At 32.9% G+C, this 20408-nt stretch overlaps 3 protein-coding genes and 1 long non-coding RNA gene across 10 annotated transcripts; 2 read left to right on the top strand and 2 right to left on the bottom strand.

Annotated features, from left to right (window-relative positions):
- Positions 1-756: 756 nt before the first annotated feature.
- On the top strand, positions 757-4227 carry LOC122522856 (G1/S-specific cyclin-E-like). Its single transcript, XM_043644195.1, has 3 exons — positions 757-1781; positions 2196-2814; positions 2921-4227. The coding sequence occupies exons 1-3, from the start codon at positions 1768-1770 to the stop codon at positions 3668-3670; spliced, it is 1383 nt and encodes a 460-aa protein (XP_043500130.1). The 5' UTR covers positions 757-1767; the 3' UTR covers positions 3671-4227.
- A 5155-nt stretch (positions 4228-9382) lies between these two features.
- On the bottom strand, positions 9383-11116 carry LOC122522882. 6 transcript variants are annotated; one of them, XR_006305196.1, is made up of 2 exons: positions 10300-11116; positions 9383-10235 (listed from the first exon to the last, which is right to left on the bottom strand). It is a non-coding gene; the product is annotated as an uncharacterized LOC122522882 (long non-coding RNA). The 6 variants fall into 6 exon arrangements; XR_006305195.1 differs by having other exon boundaries at positions 9383-10208; XR_006305192.1 differs by having other exon boundaries at positions 10304-11116.
- A 1973-nt stretch (positions 11117-13089) lies between these two features.
- LOC122523308 (uncharacterized protein PFB0145c) lies at positions 13090-17516 on the top strand. The gene is made up of 7 exons (XM_043644980.1): positions 13090-13197; positions 13494-14771; positions 14961-15306; positions 15402-15604; positions 15680-15909; positions 16000-16311; positions 16388-17516. Exons 1-7 carry the CDS (start codon positions 13123-13125, stop codon positions 16581-16583), a joined length of 2640 nt encoding a protein of 879 aa, XP_043500915.1. The 5' UTR covers positions 13090-13122; the 3' UTR covers positions 16584-17516.
- Positions 17517-17618: 102 nt separating this feature from the next.
- Positions 17619-20287, bottom strand: LOC122522912. Of its 2 annotated transcripts, XM_043644295.1 has the most exons (6): positions 20175-20287; positions 19209-19687; positions 18998-19092; positions 18649-18924; positions 18026-18566; positions 17619-17932 (listed from the first exon to the last, which is right to left on the bottom strand). In XM_043644295.1, exons 2-6 carry the CDS (start codon positions 19677-19679, stop codon positions 17708-17710), a joined length of 1608 nt encoding a protein of 535 aa, XP_043500230.1. In that variant the 5' UTR covers positions 19680-19687; positions 20175-20287; the 3' UTR covers positions 17619-17707. The 2 variants fall into 2 exon arrangements, with proteins under 2 accessions (XP_043500230.1, XP_043500229.1); XM_043644294.1 differs by having other exon boundaries at positions 19209-20287.
- Between the last annotated feature and the right edge of the window lie 121 nt (positions 20288-20408).

Below are 20408 nucleotides of genomic sequence, written 5' to 3'. Positions count from 1 at the left end.
CTTTAGAACTAACTTATCGAATATACAAGATTCAGCAATTTGTACATCCATCAAAAATAAACATCGATCGTAAACATTCTTTCTTAACTTTATTTTAAACTGAAGAATGTTAAGAAATAAGAAGAATAGGTAAAATTAGGATACGTAAAAAATGATAATTTAGATAAAATAAAAAAACGAAGAGGAGTTTCTAAAAAATACAGTTAGACAAAAAGTATAAGCTTATATGATAATGCATATAAGTTCCATAAGACGCACTAAGGTCTTCATACGTAGTTATATTAAAATTCGTTAAGAATTTCTAAATCTAAAAAAAATATAATACTATAAAGTCAGCCTTGTAGTGCAAAATTCGAAAGGGGTCATCATGTTCTATACGTGGCAAAGGGCGCACATCTCTGAAAGAGCTGATCGACGCGGTCCGTACGTCGTACGTCTTCTGTTACGTCGTTGGTTGGATGCGCGCGCATGCGCGAAGAAAGAAAGAGAAAGAGAACAATAATGTGCTAGCGGTATGGTTTGAGCAGGGTGGGGAGAAATTAATTTAGGCGCGTGCGCATATTTTCCCGCGTGGGTCAGGGTTGTCGAGTTGTGTGTGTTGCATGGTGTGCATCGTATCAACGCGCGCGTCACTTATCAGTGAAGGTAAATGAGAGTGTGTGCTACGGACGGATCAGCTGAGCGCCAGCTGTGTCAGACGGCTCGACCAATCAGAAAGGCCCATCCTCGAAGCGCTAGCAGCGACACCTATAAGCACGCCTGCCCGGCGCCTATTACTTTTGTGGCGTTCTCACAAGACAGCCTTTCGTACCTGTTTCTTGACTTCATTTTAAATATATATTATTTTATTATTTATCTTTTTTACACGACTATCTGAAGTTCCTCATCGTAACGCATTTAATTTGAGTGAATTTAAAGTAATTCCATCGTTCGTTCGAAAATACAGTGCGATTAGATCAAGGCGGGAAGTAGCGTTTGCTAATGGACGCGGAAGAGTCTCGATGCATGTGCGTTCGTGTTGTTTCGAAAACGTTTTAACGCTATTATTTCATATACAAGTGAAAAGAAATTATCAATAAGGAGACTAATGTACTCGTTCTATTTGAGAAAAACTTCGTCGAGTGCCTTTGTGCTTAATTATTGGAAAAATCGGATGTAATCCGGAAGACTCGTGAACCGAAGGAAGAGCTCAGAGAGACCTTTGTTTGATCAAGGAAATCCTTGTTTCCTGAGAATGACATCGGTGTTTGTCCATTGATAGAGGTCAAGGGAAGTCCTCTCGAAAGTATTTATCGAAATTGAAAAATTTTCCCCTTTTGAGGTTATGGTATTCATATAGAGGGCGTCACAGCGCCAGATTGCAAGCAGGGGTTGGTCATCGTTTCGCGCGCTGGTCTCCCGCGCTTCGAGATCCACGTCCTCCGATTTTTCCATGAAAATTTTATTCCAAATTCATTTACACTCAAACGTTACATATCTAAGGACTAGAGAAGATTTTCTTACGATTAAATATTTCGAGTGACTTTAAGTTTAATACTTAAATATCGGATTAGAGTATCAGGGAAGACGACGTGCATTATGGCGATCGAGTGTGCCTGAACTTCGCGCGCTACCATCATTTTCGGTATTTTATAGACAATATTGTTCGATCAAATTTCGCTTTATTATCTTCAATATTTAGAACGATATCGGTCGATTCGTATAATAAATACAAATAATAAATAACTCTTGGAAATATATCGAACTTAGCCAAGGTATCTCGGCAAGATGCAACAGACCAGGTGAGTGCTCGACCTTCTGTTCTATTGAAAGTTTTTTCCATTATCTCATTGGTTTTCATTTAGAACAAATTGATACTCATTATAGCGACCTTGGAACACTCTTAGCAAACATTCGATTACTTTTTCTCCCTTAGTTGTGGCTTCAATTTTGTTTATATAACCTTCTCTTGTTACTATTCACATATTGAGATTTCTAAAAGAAGAAATGCTGTAGCAGATTAATTATAAAGTTAACAGAGATATAATAAATGACAAATTATAGTTAAAATTTTGCACATTGCATCCTGTATTGGATGTTTAATTGTTGTGCTTAGGTCATTCATTTTTTATACGTTGTCTCATTTATATCTTTATGATAGGAAAACAGTAGTTTTGGAGGGTTGTATAATTTTTTTCTTTTTCATTTATCAACAGCTTACAAGAGAAGAAACCTTCACAAACCTATTTGCAATGTGGTAGAGAGAGGCAATCGATGAAGCGCAAAAGGCGTACAGCTGAACTTTCTGAAGATTCAGAAAATATATATCCCCCTAGCAAAGTACCAGCATTAACTCACGTGCCATACAATGAGTCTTGTAATGGTGCGCTTTCCATGGAGAATCCATGCACGCCTCTTCAAACATCTCCAACGCCTTTAAAGGAACAGCAGGAGCCAGCAACTTGGTCCGAATTAAGAAACGCGACTTGTTTCTTAACACCTTCCGGCTCTAGCAATGGAACAAATAGGTCAGCTCCGCTTCCAGCCTTTTCTTGGGCAGATAGTGCGCGCGTATGGAGCCTTATGTGTTTGGCAGATCAAAAGACTCTTACTCAAAGAGATTCACAAATGTTTCAAAGGCATCCGACATTACAACCACGAATGCGAGCTATTTTGTTGGATTGGCTTATTGAAGTATGCGAAGTCTACAAACTACACAGAGAAACTTATTACCTTGCTATGGACTATATAGACAGGTATCTGTCTATTCATCAAAACATACCAAAAAATCAATTACAACTTATAGGTATTACATGTCTGTTCATAGCAGCTAAGGTACGTATGCTTTATTTACCTTTTTTTTTTTGCATTAATATCTACTCATTTCAAATACTTTATTTATAAATATAACAATCTAATGAAACATTTAATTTATTTTCAGGTCGAAGAAATTTATCCACCTAAAATAGCTGAGTTTGCATACGTCACTGATGGAGCTTGTACCGAGGAAGAGATTTTAGGAAAAGAGTTAATCATTTTGAAGGGACTCGGATGGAATCTATCATCCGTGACTGCTCCCGCATGGCTTAATACTTACATGCAAATAGAATGCGGTGATTGGTCTAAGCCCAATGTGTTTATATATCCACAATATGGCGGATTACATTATACGCAAGCTGCTCAGCTTTTGGATTTAGCAACTTTGGATGAAGGCAGTTTAAAATTTCCTTACAGCCACATAGCTGCAGGATGCATTTACCATATACAAGGACGAGAGTGTGCTTTAAATGTGTCGCGTCTTTCTTGGGAACAGTTGGCCCCTTGCGTCAAATGGTTAACCCCATTTGCTACAACAGTATTTGAAGATGGTCCCCAATTTTTGTTAAGGTCCACTGTATCTCCTGTAGAATCTAACTCTGGATCTGGACTTAAAGCAACAGTACCTAACATAGTGATAGACGAATCGCATCGCATCCAAACTCATGTTGTAGATCTGAGCATGTTAGAGAAAGCGCAACAACGATTAATAGAGGATCTTCTACCAACTGACCTAGAAGAAATAGAAAGTAAAACTGAATCCGATTTAAATAGTAGTCCAACTGAAAATTGTCTTTTAACTCCTCCTTCTAGCGGTCAAAAAAATGATCCATCGACTCCAAGTCATCCACCACAGTTTCGCCCGTACACATAATAATTATTTGCTAACTATTACTCATCTCTTTGCGAATAATTTTTTTTAAATTTTAGAGTTATTATTTTGAAACAGAAAGAAAGAGATTTATTATTGAAAAGAAAAAAAAAAAATTATGAGAAATGGAGGAGAGAGAGAGAGAATGAAAAGAAAAAAAAAACACTAACAGCGCTCACGCGATCAAATCTTATGCTCGTGCGTATATTAGTTGTTACATTTTATTTCGTAAATAATATGCATAATGTTAATTCCTTTATGTACATTGATCGATAGATCATATCTTGAACAATCGTTTAGTATGGGATGGTGATTGTTGTAGAAAATAACTCTGTAAAAGGCATTATTATAAGAAAATATCCATTCTGAGCACAAATTTAATGTAATATATATTTTAGTATAAATATATAAACATTTACATTTAAAAAAAAAAAAAAACAAAAAAAAATAAGTGCCTTGTTTTAAAGCAACTTAAACTTAAATAGGAGCCATATATTAAATGGTAACTAATCTCTGTGATTATATCCATACAGTAAAGTTTCACGCAACATATACTTTAACAAATCATATTTAATTAATATTGTTCTTATTCTTATAAATATTATTATTATTATTATTATTATTATTATTATTATTCTAATATATATATATATACACCAACAAAAAACAAAAAAAAAGTTATTCTAGTGCCTATGAAAAATCTTTACTTGTAGTTCTTTTTATTTATACGAAAGAACATTGTTAATAGTATTATATATATATATATATATATATATATCGCTTATTATTAATGTACTATGTAATGCGGTAATATATTAATGTGTTGTTCGTGTGTGCAGTTTTATACATATTATATATATATACACATATAATATATAATATATAATATGCATAAAAAAAGAAGAAAATAGAAGTTGCGAGTGAATGGATGCGCGTGAAATTGTGCGAGAGAAATTAGCATGAGTAAATATGACAAATAAGACTTATAACCACTATATCTCGTGGTGATATTTTCACACTGCCGTTCACGTAACAACGTGATGGTTTATACACATTTGTATGAAGCTTGAGAATAAATTTGTTAATCTATAGGGTATTCAAAAAAGAGCTTTTACCATTAATCAATGTATTAATAATAATTATAATAATTGCCTTATTGTAAGTAATTCGAACAAATTATTGTATACGATTATATTATCGCATGAATTTTAATTCTAAATTTAGTAATAGAAACTTGTAAGAATAATGTTATATGTTTAGTTAACATTATATATCTCTTTTTTTTTATATAAACAATAAAAAAAATGCAATAAAATTCATACGTATGAAATTTTGCCGCGCATTTTCATTAGGATTCCTAGAAATCTATATTACCGACCGTGAAAATAAAGAATACAGCGCCATTGCATTTAAATCAAACAAATAAATCACTCGTTCTGATTGGTCGTTGGAATCATCTTGTTGCAAAATATTGCTGCAGTGTTAGAAAAAGTGTAGTACGGTTATATTTGTATGATATAACATGGAAGAAAAAGAATTAAACGAATCTAATGAGATCAAGTATGTTATACGGTAAAGAAAATGTATACCTTGATTTATTAGATATAGAAAATAAGATTTTCGTTGAGTGGAGATCATTTTTCTAATCAATTGAAACCTGTTGAGCCTTCGCAAGTACATAGTGTTTAAAAACTCGATATTTTAAAAATTATTTAGTATAAATTAACAAATATCATTAAACAGCAACGAGAAATCGTAGTTACATTTATCTGTCATAAAAATTCAAGATTAAGATCCGATCTATAAAGTATTCTTCTTTCTTTCTTTGTTAATTTGTTTCATTCAATTTTGCATAAGACTAACTTTAATATAAGTAAAAATTTAAATATTTTACTGTTACATATATACAGCAATTATATATTTAGTTAACATTATGTATTTCATTAAATAAAAATACGATAATACGTATATATCTTGCTTATTTTACAATTAAATAAAATTAAAGAAATCTGTATTACCAATCGCATAAGGAAGATGTCGCATGCCTACGGTGGCGCATCGAGTCAAATAAATCGGCAATTTTGATTGGTCACAAGTTTTGCGTTCAAGTTTGTGAATGCTAAGGCAGCCGTTAAAAGCCGTCGTCGTTGCATTGTAGAATTGAATGTGTGTAAGGTTACAAAGTTGGTGCGAACGAGAGAATAAACGAATCGTGTTAATTAATTGGTGGTGGATACATAATCGTTAAAGATTCATAAGTGTAGTTAAAGATCTAAATGTGTATTAGTAATGTGATACGTCGAAGAAAAAGTGCGCTTTGATTTGGTGGATAGAAAACGCGAGCTGAGAAAAATTATCTTTGTAACGTATATAAAAGAAAAAGAAGAAGAAGAAGAAGAGGAAAAGGAGGAATAAGAAAACAAAAAGACAATAAGAGAAGCATCAAGTATTTTTCACAAAATATGGAAATTCGACGACCAGGAGAAATGTCGAATCCAAAAAATGTCGTCGTTGGAGGACAAGTTCGCGAAGGGACGAGGGTCGTTCTGCGGGAAATCACAGCCATGCTTCACAATTCCCCGCCAACACAAACGTCTCCTCGTCGTAAGGTACCCTATTCTATTTTTTTTTTTTTCTAATTTTCTCTTATTTCTTTTAAATACAAATTCGGACAAAATGCAAGATCATTGTTTGGGGAACGATACAGTGCAAAGGGAGAAAGAGAATAGTAGAGGGGGACAAAAAAATTAAAATATTTTCTACTTTTTCCTTCGATTTGTCTTATTCATTTTTTTTATTTTTCTTTTTTATTATTATTACTACTACTACTACTTCTTCTTCTTCTTCTTCTTCTTGTCTTCCATGGGCGTTTGCTGATAGTTCGACCGGAGGATGAATTCCTATAAATAAACTCTGTATCTCCAGGAGTACCTTGAAACAAAAATAAGTTCTTTGCTCTTCTCCCGTTCCTTTTCAAAGTCAAAGTTTTTGGCCAACGGTGGTAGATCGTTCGTCTTTCATTACCTACGTACATTTTGTTTCATCGTAATTATTCGTATAATTAGTAAAGTATAATGATTGTTAATACAATACTATGGCACATGGTCCTATTATGAACTATATATATTATGTATATATGTATGTCTTATACGTTGAGTTATTGTGAATGTGTGTCACGTGTGCAGTTCACGAATCATACCCATACAATTATTTACACATATTACGTACAAAGAATTCTGAAGGCATGATTGGTTTGTATAGCATCGAGAATATTAATTATCCATATGATCGAAAAAAAAAAAACAATCTAAATGTTAAAATATTAATTAAATCATATACGTGGGCGGGTTGAAAAGTTTTGAACCTTATATAGAATTTTTTTCAATTAAAAAAAAAGAAATAAAAGTGTTTCTTTTCTTTTTTTGTTCAAGATTCAACATTTTTCAACATACCCTCGTATATATTTCATTTATTATATGATAGATTTAGAAATGATTTATTGTATTATATATATAACGCTAGATTTTCGCAAGATGATAAACAGGTTCGAATAAATAAATAAAAAATAAATTGTGCTAATTGCGATGCGTAAGGCATGCGGAAATAAAAGAAAGGTTGAAATAATTTCAGGATTATTTGTATGTTTTTGGAGTCACGGAATGAAGGGGAGAGACTCAACGAATGCGACGTATCGAGATTCGAGAGTTAACCCTAGTAACGGAAGGGTTAAATTTAGTTATTTGATGAGAATTTCAATTAGTTGTCTTTTATTCTCAATTAATTCTACATGCATGTTGTTATACAGATATTATGTATATTTTTAAAAATATTATTATTGAAGATTTTATTGAAAAAATAAAAGCATAAACGTGTAATGCATTATTTTACGAGATATTTTCAGTTGAAGCCATAACAGTTATCTATTATCTAATTACTATACTATATGTGGGTCTTACGCATATGTCGAGCAATTTGTTTATTCGGGAAATTCGAATTTTATTACAATAAAAGTAGTGATTTAATTTAAAGAAATTATCGATTTTGTTTTGATTAACATAATTATAAAGTCACGACGCTGGGACTTCGTTTAATGTTTTAATTTATAAATTGAGTTTTACGTAAAAGTTATAGTTATGTTAAAATTTGATTTAATTATAAGTATGCGATATGGACAGGTATGGATAATTGAAAGAAATGATTTGTTTTTTATTTTGTTTATGTAACTTTGTCGATGAAAGAGTAATCTAGGTAAACGTGTTAGAGTATTTAGAATGAGGATAAAAGTGGGGGTAGAATAGAATGTGTTTTGTGCTAATTCGGATTTACCCTTCGGTACGAGCTGAAATGTCACGCGATTAACGTGTGCTTCTGTTGTAAGTAAGCTAATTTACTTGACATGGGACGAAAGACAATCGAGACTAAAATATTTCAAAGAAAATCTATTTTTTATTCGAATAAATTTGGCTCAGAAATTGTTTCACATTTAATTTTTTAACAATTGCATTCCTTCTCTTCGATTTTTACGAATAATTACAAATATTTGTCTTCATAAATATCATTGTAAGAGAAAAAAAAAGTAAAAGTCGAAAATCAAGTGTTCATAATAAGTTGGATCAAAAATTCTTTCTCTATGCAAATGGAAATCAAAACACGTTTGCATAAACGGGATATAATATATTTTTTTAAAAGTATCTACGAGTAGTTACCATAAGAGAAGAAAACAAATTACCGACCGAAGGTAATGCGCTGCACGACGAAAAAAAAAGTTACCGACGCATGCAACTGATGAAGATGGCGTTAGAATCTCGGGGATTTTGTTCGGCGCACTCTCCCCACCACTTTTCTATCTTCGGCTATCTCCGGGTGATACGGCGTGTGCGCGCTTCGAGCTGCGTGCTGTCGAAGAACGTCGCCGAAGCGACGACGACGAGTAAAAGGAGCGGCTTCGCGCGAGCTCGGTAAAATATATTTACGACGTTTAACGTGACGATATTTCAACGCACGCGTAATATATACATATATATAACATACAATTAATTGTCGGGTTTAATAACGAACAATTGAATAAACAAGAAGACGAAGAAGGACGACGAAGAAGATAATAAATAATATTGGCGCGCGCGCGCGCGCCGCGCAGTCTTTCAGCGGCGGCTTTTGCACGCGAGAACACGTTGCAAACGTGTTTTGTGCACGCACGCACGCACGCATATTTACTTGCGTACAGTACAGACAGGAACAAATTTTCGATAACACGAGGAACGAAAGGTGAGCGATCGAATCGCGCCCCGCCCCTTCTCTTTTTTCCTCCCACCACTATCGTTACCACGACCACTACCTTCTCTATCTTCCTTGTCGTTTTTCTCCTTCTATATCTGTTCTATCTCCTTCTCTCTCTCCCCCTTTCTTTTGCGGCCGATGTACTTTCCTTCTCTCCCTCTCATACTTGTATAGTAGTCAGCCGATACGCTATGCGAATTCTAATATTAGAAGACGAATCAGGAAGAGAATCGTATACATGGATCGAAGGTGGTGGTGCACAGGTGTGCAGATCTGATCGAAGATGTCCCTTTCAATTGTTTTTATCCCCAGTTCTTCAGCTATACTAACGCCTACATTCATTCATTCTCTCCTTCTGTTTCTTTCTCTCTTTCAATCAACTTCATTTTGAATTAATTGAAATTCTTTTTCTCTTTGACACGAATCTAACCATCAGGACACCGTTGATTCAAATTTATTGCAATTGAGGAAGACATCTGGCATATTATCTGCCTTCATACAAATGCATAGATACATATATACATATATACATGTAGACATATCTTCCAAACACATGCTTTATTTCTTACATAATTAAAATAAACAGAAAGTAACAGTAGAATAAAATAAATTTCATTAAAAAAAAAAAAAAAGAGGAAAAAGAAGAATATGTTGCACAGCATAGAGGTGGGTGAGTGGGGGTTGCATTTATCTGGTCTTCTTGCAATTTGTCTGATTTGTTTGTAGAATAGTGAAATCATTCTCTCGAATGGAATTAAATGTCTCTAGTCAATTGTATTCTTCAACACACCCCCTTGAGACAAGGTCTATCTTCATCCATCTCTTTTTCTCCTCTCCTCTCTCTTTCTTTTCTCTTCTCTTTTCTCTTTTCCCTTGGTGTTGCTGCATCATGTCTGGATAGCGAGTAGGAGTTGAAGGAGGTGGAGAAGGAGGAACAGGATGAGGAAAGTGGAGGTTGTGGTTGTTCCTTTTGGTGCAAATGGGGAATGACTCACGCACCGTTCTTCGTTTACTACTTCGTTTACTCTTCGTTGGTTGCTGCTGCTGCTTAAATACTTACTTTACTCTACTCTACTGCAGTTCGTCCGTCGTTGTTGGTCATCGTATTCGCGATTCGATGTCAAGAACGCTCCGAATAAGGAGCGCGAGTCTCTCGAACTTCGAGGGCTTGGAGAAGAATCGATTCCCCCCACAAAAGCCGAACAGACCCGAACATATCTTCGTATTTTAACGCGCGTTCGTGTCGCGCGCGCACTCCAAGCCACTAGTTTCACATATATATACATACATTCTACATTATATTATATACATTCTTCTACCTAAGTACTCGTACTTATTACTTGTTACTTACTTACTTACTTACTTACGAATAACCTCTCTCTCCCTCGCTGCTGTTGGCTCAAATTCTGGGATCGTCGACATTCTGTTTTAGGACCATCTAAAAGTTAAGGTAAATGCTCATCAAATTGTTTTTTATTTTCTTATCTATCTATAAGTGGAATCATTGTTATCATTGCATTTGAACGAATTATAATTTGTCGCATTGGTTCGTTCATGATGTGCCTTCTTTATCTTTCTTTTTTATTTCTCTGCTGCTGCCTGTCCCCGCTATTTGTCTATCGGTGTCATCTTTGAACTTTATTCTCTCCTTTTATACTCCAATAATGGAATTGGTCTACCATCTGAGTAGAATGGTATATGACTCATTTTCTTTTCTCCTGTGATGTCATCAAATCTGGGGTTTGCTATATGCTTACGTACTGTAGATTAATTCGTGTTAACGTTTTAATGAAATATTTCCTTTGTCTCTTCGAAATGTTCGATGCTGCCATTCGAAAGATTTTATTGATCCTTCAATTACATTGACCTAGGACTTAAATATATAGGTTAAAGAATCAAGGCTGTCTTTTCTTTTACGATTCCAATTAACTCTTTTCTATTAATGAGTAAACTGAAAAAATATTCGAGTTATTTTTAAATGATTGATATATGTTTTATTATCTTTTCGCATAACCATTCTCCTTATCTGCAGTTTTACGTAATCCACCAGAAAGAGCTAATTGTTTCCTTCGTTTACAAAATGTATACCATTGTTTTCTTCGAATAATAACTATTCTTTATTTAACGAATTCTTCTCTAAGCAAATAAAAAAATCTTTACTCATATCTAATCGATATTTAAGTCACAAATAAAGAGGTTAACGAGAAAATGCGTATTCTCCAACGTCGTAGTTCCATAAAATCCTTTAACGTATAAACAGCTGTAGTGTCCTACTTTTTTTTCTCGAAAGAATACCAGCGCCACCTATCACGTCATTATATTATTCCGCAGTTGTGGAAAAACTCGAAGATTTTTCGAGTTATAGTTGACGATTATTTCGAATTTTGTTTAACGTTTGAACGTCTACAAATACTTTTTTATTCGTCGATCATTCTATTTTCATGATTCATTCGTTGCCAATATACGTGTTTTAATAATATTCGCCCGTAAAAAAAGATTAAAAGACATTATTGAAACATTAATGACAGCGATGTAAAAATAGATTCCAATTAATGTGGCGCGAAATACGAATCTTTGCGCAGAGAACGAAAACAGTGAACAAGTTTTAGAATCTAATATGTCAAACTTTATTATAGTTATTTTTCTTTGCTTAGTCTTGGCACGCCATTCATTGCAATATATTGTTAACAATATTAGTGAAAAAGAAAAGAACATCATTAGTGAAACATTAATGGATAATGCGTTCGATGTGAACATAAATCGCGCGAATATAATTAGGCGGGAAATTCAAATGTTGAATGGTAGGAACGTGGACGCGGCGTACTGACGAGTCAAACATGTCATGTCTCAGTGTAATTACTTTTCTTGGCCTTGACGTATCCTTTCGAAATAAGATCCGCATATTTAATTAGACTGCATCGATTAAGTAAAAGAAAAAAAAATGGCTACGACGGAAGTGGTGTCGTCGACGCGAAGCAAGCAACCAAATAAATAATACCGGAAGGGCGCGAGAACGCGTTTGAAAAAATTGGTATGCCAGTTTCGAATGCTAAGCTGACAGTTCGTAAGCACCGTTCGGTGATTCTTATTTTGTCAGGGACAACGGTGGTGTGATCAAGTATAAAAGAAGAAAAATCTATCTAGAGAAAGAAGAAAGGGGAATGACTTATCTTTTTTTATTTTTTTCACTTCGTGGGGTTCCGTGAGTAAAAAAGAAGAGGAGGAAAGAAAGTGATAAATACGGAAAGAACTTGAAGACTTTGCTCAAAAGAGAAGCTACTTTAAAAGTGAAAAGATGGGCAATCTTTTTCACAAGGTAATCGTCCGTGCGCGCAAAAAAAGAAAAAAGAAAAAGATTCAAACTGAATAGCGTATTTCGAATGGTGTTTCTTTTTAAATACCAGAAGTAAAGTCGAAGAAAAAGTTTCTCGCGGATAGGGGAGTTTTATTTTGTGCGTGCGTGGGTGCGTACGTGTATACATATGCGTGTTATATCTCTCGATATTTATATACATATAAACGCGCGCAAGTGCGTGTGTGGTCTGTATATATATATATACCAATTTAATAATATCTTTTTTTAATAAATTATTATATAAATATTATTGTTATTAATTATTATATATATGCATACAAAATTATATTATATATATATAAATAGAAGCTAATGGTCCTTGCCTTTAAATGTCCACACATAGAAGTCACTTTTCCAAGTATCTGCAGTAAAAAAAGAATATCTACCTTCCGCGTTTCTTATTTAAGGATACAGTAGCAAGGATAACGTTGAAAGAAAAATAATGTTGCTAACACAACGCGCAAGTGATCTCGGTATAACGAGACTGACAGGATTTCTGTCGTGGATAAAACTTTCTCCCTGAAATATATTTATTATTAGAACGAGCGAAACGCATATTTCGCGGCTAGACACTAGTATTGGTGTTGCGCAATTCTTTCTAACGAAATCTTCTCTCGAGTCTTTGCTGCGTTGCCCTATCGAGTTTCAAAGTCAGCTGATTCTCTTTCTGGTGCACCGTTAGTGTCGGCCCAGTGAACACAGAGGTAGACAACGCCGCTGACTTCGTCTTTCTCTATTTCTCCTTTTTTGTCTTCCCCTTCTCTTTTTCACTTCCTACGGATTATTAGCACAGTGTTGTTTGTGCTTTGCTGGTAAACACGTTATGGAGTACATCAACAGACTCTTACATCGTTCTCCTGCAAATTCATCAGCATCTTCCTCGTCGCCTGTATCCGAGGTATCAATATCATCCATTTGATCAAATTCTCATTGTCGTGTGCCTATACTGCAACTGTTTTGAAAAATATTCCATTTCTTCTAACGTAGGATAACGTAGGAGAACGTGCGAGAAAAAGATTTAGATTGCTTACATTTTCTCTTCCTTCATTCATTCATTTATTCATTCCTCCTCTCCTCTCTTTATTTTGTGATTATTTTATTATTTAAAGTCATTTCATTTCATTTGATTTAATTTGAAAGTCTTTTATTCATTTGTTTCTTTTTCTTTCTCTTTCTATCTCTCATTGATTCTAGATTGGAAACGACACTACCAACAACACTTTCTCCAAGGCTGCAGCCGAACACGAGGTGAAGGTGCGTTTCGCGCGTGAATTCGCTGATGCAGATTTGGTGACGTATTCTACACCCGAGAGTTTCTCTTCGGAGAGCAGCTATTACAGCATCGGTAGTACCCAAAGCACCAAAACCAGTGGTATCAATTCTGATATCGATGACCTCACCAATTCTCCACTGTACAAGGTCTCAGACTCTTCCTATGTGGACAATGATATACCAGGTGTCAATGAACTGATTCGTGCCTATGAAAATATTCAACTTGATTCTAATGCAGAGGAAGTCTCATCTTCTAATTCTATTTATGAATCTCCCAATGACACTTTGATTCAAACTTTCGACTCAGCCATCGATGATACCGACATTTTCATAAATGAGAAGTCACCTAACAAGTCTCATTTAAACGAGACATGCACCATAGAAAATGGTTCAGCAACGCCCTTGAATATCATCACGCATTCTCTTATTAATTCTTCTCACACACAAGAAGAATTACTTGAACATCTAACTTGCAACAATACATCTCAAGAATCTTTACATTTGGAAGCAAATATATCTGTCACGAAGGAAGACATTGCTGGCAATGTACAAGAAAGTAAACAGGAATTAAAAGAATACGAAGCCGAAAGTGTAAAACTTACTTTAGAAACATCTACGCCAAGATCAACTACTCCTGTTGATTTTAACAACGTAGAGAGAGAAAAAGTTGAACATATATGTAATGATACCAATGATAAGGAAACAGATACGTGTAATAAAGTCAACAAAGAAGCTGATTTAAGTAATACAGATAAAAACGAAATAGATAGAAATACTTGTATTGATCAAATAGTTACCAATATTGTTATTGAAAATATCAAATCTGATAATACAGATGAAAGCAAAGCAGATAAAAATAACATTGATGGAAATGATATTGATGTAAAAAATAATGTAAATGAACATGAAATCGATACAACAATTAATATAGATGAAAATGATATCGATACGACTATTAATATAGCTGAACATGAAATTGATACAACTATTAATGTAGCTGAACATGAAATTGATACAACTATTAATATAGATGAAAATGAAATTGATACGACAATTAATATACATGAGCATAAAATTGATACGACAATTAATATAAAAGAAGATAAAACAGATACAACATTTGATGAAAAAGAAAATAAAATCAATACAACAGATACAACATTTGATATAAAGGAAAATAAAATCGATACAACAGATAATGTATATGGACAAAAAATCGATACAAAATTTAATATAAATGAAAATAAATGTGATGCAACATTTAATGTAAATGAAAATAATAAAATCAATACATCTAATGTAAATGAAAATAAAATCGATGCATCTAATGTAAATGAAAATGAAACGGAACTAAATGATCTAAATAAAAATAAGACAGACACAAATAATATAGATAAAAATAAAGTAAGCAGGGAAAATCTAATTGAAAAGAAAACCGATGAAGATGATGTAGATAGTAAAATAAAAAATACAGTTAAGAATGAAATATTAGATGAGACTTTAACCTTAACTGATGAGATTTTCTTAGGTAGTGATCCCTTAAGCGAAGTCGAACACATAGAATTTGATTATGAAGAATTTAAGCCACAGAGACAGAGCACTGCATTGACTAACAATGATGATGGTATCTGTTGTTCTTTAGAGAAATTAGAATTAGCGGCAGGAGAAATCGCAGATGACATTTTAAAATCTCCTTTAGAACTTGAAGATGGTATTTCTAATCCAGTGTTAGAAAGTAAGTTGAAAAATTTGAACCTTGTGTGTGTATCACATACGTATTTAAATTATTATTTAAATATTTCGAAATATTTAACAATCGATCATTTTCAGTATTCCATGATCCGACGACTTTTGATTTCCTTTCGGCAAGAGGAAATTCAGAAAGTTCAACTCGCCTTAGGAATGAATCCTTGTTTATTAAATTTGATCCTTTGTTAGCAAACACCAGTATGTTACCTCAAGGAAATAGTCAAGTTTTTAGTACTCCTACCAGCGGTACGATACATAAATTAGATGAGATTCAAGACAAAAATGTAAGTGATCTATAAAGTATTAATATCTTTTTTTATAAATGAAACTTATATTTCCTTTTATCTATATCTTTTAAGGATGAACCTTTACAAGTAACTAAATCTGATACAAAGGAAGTCGAAAATACGGACGGAACGGAAAAATTGGAGTTACTACGCGTGACTGTGTCGCAATTGGAAAAAGAATTGGAGAAACAGAAAACGGAATATGAATCCAAATTGGAAAAACAAAAGGCAAATTCTCAAGAAAAAATAGCAAAATTGCAAGCGCAATTAAACGAAGAAGTTGAGAATAAAAATCAATTAGCGTGGGTTACTCTTTAAATTATTAATTTTTATTATTTATATAAACAAATAAATGTCATTTTAAAATTAAGAAAAATATATTTTTTACACAGAGTTGTCGTGGACGAATACGAAAAGTCGATAAGTCGATTACTAACTGAAAAGGAAAGAGATCACGCTAATTTGGAGCAGGAAAAATCTAGAATACAAGAAGAGCTTCAAGCTACTAATCTTCATCTTAGCAATACGGAAGCTGCATTTAACGACGTTCATTTGAAATATGAAAGGCTCAAGGGAGTCGTTTCAGCTTATAAAAATAACGAAGGTGTTTTAAAAGAAAGTATCCAAGAAAACTTGGAAACGATAAAATCTTTAGAAAATCGTTACGATCAATTGAAAACACATGCCATGTCGCAATTAAGAAAGTAAGAAGACAAAATATGGGAAATTAATCTGAAAGGAAAGTTTATCGGTTTTAATTAATAACTAACTTTGTTGCAGGGCTAATTTGGAATTAGTGGATATACGAAAACAACACGAATCCGAGACGGTAAAATTACACGCGATGGTGAGGAAGGCAGAATTGAAAAGTAATTCACTCGCTGAGATAGTAGAGCAAAAAACAAAGGAAAACAAAGAACTCACACAGATATTAGATGAATTGATTGCTAGGGTTGGTCGTCAAAATGCAGAATAAGGAGAACTAAAAAGAGTTTTATAATAGAATTAATTTAATATCTCCTGTGAACATCCCTTGTCGCAATTAGTCTGTATTAGTCTTTATTTCTTCCCTCTTTATTAGTCTTTATTTTTTTACTCGCCTTAACCATATTAAATATATATATATATAAAGATCTTACGCTAGATATATCACTAAAGCATATATTAATCTATTTATCGATATATATATATATATGTCATATATATATATATCAAATATATATATATATATATATTTGAATGCCAATAAATATCAATTCTACCAAGCAAGAGTATTTCATACGGGTTAAGTACAATTGATATATATTGGCAATAAAAAATTGTATATTTCATAATTTATAAATAATAAAGCAAAAGTATCACTTTAAAATAGAAAAAAACAATTTATGTAACAATTTTTTGCAACAGGTTTTACGTAATATTTTATCAAATTTTTACTTGCCTCTTACCAAAGTCCTTATTTAATAAGAATAAGAGAGGTTTCGAATAAAGTTAAATTTAGATAATAATTTATAATTCATTCGGATATATAACATAGTCAAATTTCTCAGAAACTTTTAATTCGATGCTTTTACGATATAAAATAATATTTCTATCATTCATTTTTTTATTCTTAGTAATATAAAATTATAAAATTAAACTTCGAAGTACTAAATAAAAGTCTATCTTCTAAATGAAAGAAAATTTAAATTGATTTTTCTCGAAATTTGTATATTTTACTTGCCTCCGATGATTTAACTATGTTATTTATTCAATCACGTTAATTAATTTACAAAACTTTATATATATATATAAAATACGTAAATATATCCCGTCCAGGATACAATTATTCTAATATATACACTGTGAGACTTTAGGAGAACCTTTCTTTTACATTTATACAGTAAAATATATAATTTTTAGGGAAAAAGCGATGTAAATCTTATTAATATATTTGATCACATTTACCACGTGAAATAATTAAAAGTCCTTTCATTATTTTGAAAATATCGAAGTAGTATTACACTCGTACTCTTTTTTTTCTTTTGTTTTTAAAAATGATTGTGCAAATTTTTTGTATAAAAAAACAATTCATATATTTTTTCGTACTAAAAAGTACAGTCATTTCGTGGTCCTTGTATCTATTATGAGAAGAGCATGGTGTTTGGCTAACTTTAACATACGATCACTTGTACTGCCTGGTTTTCTTGATATATTTTTATTTGCGAGATCAGGCATTAACTTTTTAACGGTACGTGCTAGATCAGAAGCGTACTGTTTAAACTGCGGGTGATTCATACCGATCCCTCTGCCTCGTAACGCTTCTGCCACAGCCCATAATAATTTCTACATAATAATAATTATAATTAAATATCGAATATATATAATAACATCTTCAACAATGATGCAACAATAAATAATAAGAACGAAATATCTTACCTTTCTATGCGTATCACTAAGTTCACATTTTCCCGCCGTGTCAGGTATTTCGTGTTGAGTTAAAACGTTTCCAGAAGAATGCCTTTCCCGATCCCATGAACGTAAAGATGAATTTTGTAATTCGTAAGGACAGTCGAAAGATAAACTCTTTGCCCACTTGAAACGAGGTCCTTGCAATTCTTCTTCACTCTTTCTTTTTCTAGATTCTTCGACAGTAATCACTTTGACACCTTCCATTAAAACATCTTCCTTCTTCTTAGGCGTAGGAAATAAGGCACGCTTAATTGTATGTGGATTAGCATTACTACAATTAAACAATTTACTCGGGCCTGGCTTGTCTAAGGTCGGACTTTGGAATAGGGCTCGTCTTGATGTGTCTAATTTTGTTTTAAGCGGACTTGTATTTTCTAATGTAAGCCTTCTAACTACTTTTTTCTTTGCCGATCCTCTAGGACTTTTACCTCTCGGACTTTTACCTCTTGGACTTTTATATCTTGGACTTTTGCCTCTAGGACTTTTAAGCTTTCTAGTTGAAGGTCTTCTATAATGAGAATAATTATAAAGAGTAGAAAAGAAAAAATTATTTTTCAATTGTATATTAAACAAAGATAAAAGAAACTTACTTAACAGTTAATACCAATTGTCTTTTATCATTGAGATTTAAGCCCTGCAAATTTGCACTAGAGAATGTTCTCCTTCTGCGAGCCAAATGACTCAATCTCTTCCCTGGGCTTTGACCGAAATTACGTTTAGCTAGAATGCCTCTTTTTATAGCACTTCCAGGTCCTTGTTTAGAAAAGAATACATTACATGTAGATTGTGTTTCTGCTCCTATATACCTTCCGCATAGTTTTGTTGTTAAATTTTCAAACTCTTCTATTGAATTACTTCTGTTATAACTGAAAAATAAAATGATACAAAATATATCAATGTTCAAATATTATTAGTATAAGAAACATTATTTGTACTTACTGGATACCATGGAATTTGTGAAAATACGCTTCAGACCATGGCATATCTTTAACTTCTTTTTCTCCAGCCGAGTTGTACAGAATTAAAGATTTATTCTGCAAATAATATTATTATTTTATTCTATCATTCTCTCATAACTACATTATTATTTACAATGCATTTTGTTTCTTTGTAGTACGAATTATTATCAGGATTAAATGGACATGCATACCTCGTTAGAAATATTATTCGTTTGTGAGTCGCATTCATCGAAAGCACTAGTCAAGTTTCTCTGGGTATTATTGGTTTTATAAAAAGAAAATCTCTTGTTGTTTTCTAATGATTCCTGATTAAAGGATTTGTCAATGTTTTCTTCTTGTCTAACATTGTTCTCTTCCTTTATGGGATAGGCTGTCCAAAAGTATTGACGGTTTTGTTGAATATAATGCAACAAGTCATTACAATCGCTTTGACAAATGGTGTGACTTGGGGGTGGAGGAACTCCGGTTAAAAATTTATTGATTCTGACCAGCAGATAATTATCGGACTTAGCAATAAGAGTAGCCTTGGAAGGTTTTTCTGGACTAGTTTTGATCGATGTATCTTTTTTGATAGATGTTATTTCTTGTTGCTCGTTCTGCTCATTTTCAACATCGCTGTCGAACATCTCTGGACTAGAGACATTTGGAAATACCTTCTCCATTCCTGTATCTTCATTTTGTTCAATGTAACAACAATCCATGGCAATTTCAAATATATTTAAAACACACACGCACACACAATTAACAAACAAACACAACAAATTGTAATATTGGATCAATAATAATGTACATGTACATATTGCACAAAATACTACTTGTTTTTCTTGTTTTATTTTTTTAAATCTTCGAAACCAAAAAAGAATATAACAAAATAAGTCACGATTGAACTTATAACGTGTTATGATTACAATATCATATCAGATTCTTACTCGGCGAATTATCATCTATTATAATAGAAATAATTGTAACTTCGTCCAGGTATATATATAGAAAACATTTCCATATGTGCGCACAAAGCATACCTTCATGTCCTCACTGGAAGCTACTATAGATTATTTTTAACGGACTTTCGACTTCTCGAAATGCTTACAAGTCCGATTTCGACTTCAATAATTTACTTAAGAACAGTTAGATCTTATTTTGACAGACATACATACCGCAATCTTAGTTTACAACACCGTTATGACAATAATTGTTTTCAACAGTTGATACGTCATATAATTGTCAAAAATTATAAAATTTCGCTTATTAAAATAAATCGCTTCTGAACAAGCGTTATAAAGTTTAAAGTTTATATCGCAAGAAATGAATTTATAAAATTTAACCAATCATCTGTTAGAGAATATCCATTTCGTTCGATACTCTTCGTCCTATTGGTTGATACTTCTACA

This window comes from Polistes fuscatus, unplaced genomic scaffold (genome assembly GCF_010416935.1).
Source record: "Polistes fuscatus isolate 324 unplaced genomic scaffold, CU_Pfus_HIC Scaffold6, whole genome shotgun sequence".
In the NCBI taxonomy this organism is placed as follows: Eukaryota; Metazoa; Arthropoda; class Insecta; order Hymenoptera; family Vespidae; genus Polistes; species Polistes fuscatus.
Note: the sequence above shows the minus strand (reverse complement) of the source record. Positions and strands in the feature narration are given on the sequence as shown.